Source organism: Quercus lobata, chromosome 7 (genome assembly GCF_001633185.2).
Source record: "Quercus lobata isolate SW786 chromosome 7, ValleyOak3.0 Primary Assembly, whole genome shotgun sequence".
Taxonomy (NCBI): Eukaryota; Viridiplantae; Streptophyta; class Magnoliopsida; order Fagales; family Fagaceae; genus Quercus; species Quercus lobata.
In genome coordinates, this window is record NC_044910.1 from 32,150,467 (window position 1) to 32,153,401 (window position 2,935).

Below are 2,935 nucleotides of genomic sequence, written 5' to 3' on the forward strand. Positions count from 1 at the left end.
TTGGTCCTCGTCGGTCCTATTTAGATCACATTGGTTCTATTCGGTCTACTTTGGTCTGGTATGTCCATTTTCGTCCTATTTAGTACAGTATGTTCCCTTTTAGTTCATTCTGTCCACTTTAGTCCATTCATTCTTATACAGTCCAATTCCTCATCATCGATTTGCCGCCTCAGCTAATAGCTCAGTGGCGTGGCTTCAAATCTAAAAATGCTAATCTAAAAATGCTAAAAATCATGGTGTTAAATAATCTGCTATCTAACCAATCATATATCATTCCTTTAACTATAGTATGACTTGCCAAAAAAACTGATAAATTTTAAATAAGAGGCCGTGCAATGATGGAAAGCTCCTCACAATCAAATACTTTGTTCCCAAAAGAAAATTGATAGCACTTCAAGTAATGGAAACATACGACACAAAATAAAATATATTAACATATCAAATTTTTAATTAAAAAAAAAAAAAAAAGAAAAAAAAAAAAAGAATAAAGGCAAGAGTCATTGAGGGAGAGGCATAATATTCCCATGAATAAGTTTATAAATTTGATAATGCCTATGGTAATCTCAAATGTAAGCTATTGACCTAGCACTAGTTAACACAAGCAATATATCGGCCATGAGTAGACTGTGTCAAGCTTTCTACAATGAGTTATTCCAGCCTTCCCGGGGTCGATGCATCATCAAATTCCCATAAGAAACTTGGTGAGGAGGTTGCCAACTCCTAGACTGCGAATGCATGGAACTTGAACTCAAGTAATCATGATTATCCATCCCATGTTCTCCATTGTACATGTGGTTTGTACTACTGCTAATTGCACGTTTCCTTTTTGCACCCGAGAAATTGCAGTTGAAGTAGGGAGAACTTAGACTTAAGAAAGGGTTTTGGCTCAGCATTAACAACTCGTTGCTTTCTAGGAGCTTCTTGTAGTATTTTTCAAGGACTCCTGGAGGAAATTCAAGATAATGCATCCTGAGAATATATAGTACATGAACCACAAAATTCATTATCTTTATTAGCAATAAGATTCATTACTCATGATGAAATATTTAAAACCATTAAAATAGTGACAAGAACTACACTACATGAGATATCTAATGTCAATAGAGAAGTTTCAAAAATTAAAAAAATAAAAAAATAAAAAAAATACAAACCTATAATTAAGTGCTTGACCACCAGTGAAGTCTGAACTAATATTCCATATAGTATGCTGTCTTGGAATCGGAGTACTCTCTTCATAGAATGAAGGGGGCCTATTAAGCTGAAAAAAATTCATCAGTTTCAAATCAATTGAGACTCAGGAAAATATCACAATTCACTAACCCTATATTTCATTAAAAATTATGAAATTAAGAATGAGAAACTAACCTCAATTTCTAGAACTCCAGTACCATCTTCCATAATTTTAGCTCTAATCGCTAAAATATCAGACCACTTTATTTCAATTTTTTTCTTCAAAGATTGCTTTCGAGAAATTTCCCAAGCCAGTTTTTCCTTTGCAAAGTAACACCTTACAATCAACCCTTCTACCTGTTCAGCAACTTCCTGCACATTTTTAATCAAAATTAATTATGATTTGTTTTTCTTCATCATCATAATATTTATTATTGCTATTCAGATTATGGATATTACCTCCCATATGCCAATTTTGAGTAATGATGCTCGAAAGTTTAAAGCCTTCAACTTCTTAGAAACCTTTCTAACTTCGGCTTGAGCTTCATTATGATTAGTCTCATCAATACATTTAGTGTTTTTTTCAAATCTTAGAATCGCCTCCATCAAATCATTGAAAGTGTCGGACTTTGTAATTGCTATGTGATCAAAACAACCCTTGTTCGTAACAGTTTCACCATTTGAATCATTCTGCAAATTAGGTATTGACAAAGAAGAAAAAAAAAATCAACATTAACTAATGCATGCATCATAAAAAACATAGAAGATCACATACATATATAGGCCTTAAACCGATACACCGAAAAAGTGGAAATAATTTTAAATCAATGCTTTAATGTCTAAACTTTTGAAAGTTATAACACACAGTCACGCACATTGTTTAAAGCCTTCAACTTCTTAGAGACCTTTCTAACTTCGGCTTGAGCTTCACTATGATCAGTCTCATCAATACATTTAGTGTTTTTTTTTTTTTTTTTTTTTTTTTAAGATCTTAAAATCGCCTCCTTCAATTCATAGAAAGAGTCGGTTTTTGTAATTGTTAAATGATCAAAACGACCATTGTTCGTAACAGTTTCACCATTCGAATCGTTCTGCAAATTAGGTATTGAAAAAAAAAGAAAAAAAAATCAACATTAATTAATGCATGCATCAAAAAAAACATAGAAGATCACATAGATTGGCCTTAAACCGATAAACTGAAAAAGTGGAAGTAATTTTTAAAATAAATACATTAATATCTAAACTCTTGAAAGTTATAACGCACAGTTACACACATCGTACTAAAATATTCATGCACATACAGGAAACAAAAATTCATTCAATAACATCAATCGCTCTAGCTAAAATATACAATAAGAAGGACTGACATCCTGACATTACCCAACAGAGAGAGAGAGAGAGAGAGATTATGGCTACTACTTATATGTACTTAAACGGTTAAAACCCCAGGCAAACACCAAAAATCAATAATGCAAGCACTTCTCTAATATATATATATATATATATATATATATATATATTGGAGAAGTAAATATAAAATAAGGTAGTAGGTACGTGATAGGGAGACATATGTATATCAAAGAGTTGACACAGTACATACCTCCAAATCAATAATCTCTATAGGTTGTTGTATTTGTATGTCACTGTTATTAGTGGCTTCTAAGATTTGAAGCCCATGATAAAAGGCATAGCCTCCCTGAAACTGAGAAGTAGAGACACCACCACCACCGCCACTGCTCAACCACAAAACCTGCTCGAGCTCCAT

At 32.6% G+C, this 2,935-nt stretch overlaps 1 protein-coding gene across 1 annotated transcript; it reads right to left on the bottom strand.

Annotated features, from left to right (window-relative positions):
- Positions 1-638: 638 nt before the first annotated feature.
- LOC115951920 lies at positions 639-2,935 on the bottom strand. The gene is made up of 5 exons (XM_031069042.1): positions 2,771-2,935; positions 1,630-1,860; positions 1,366-1,542; positions 1,152-1,258; positions 639-969 (listed from the first exon to the last, which is right to left on the bottom strand). Exons 1-5 carry the CDS (start codon positions 2,933-2,935, stop codon positions 639-641), a joined length of 1,011 nt encoding a protein of 336 aa, XP_030924902.1.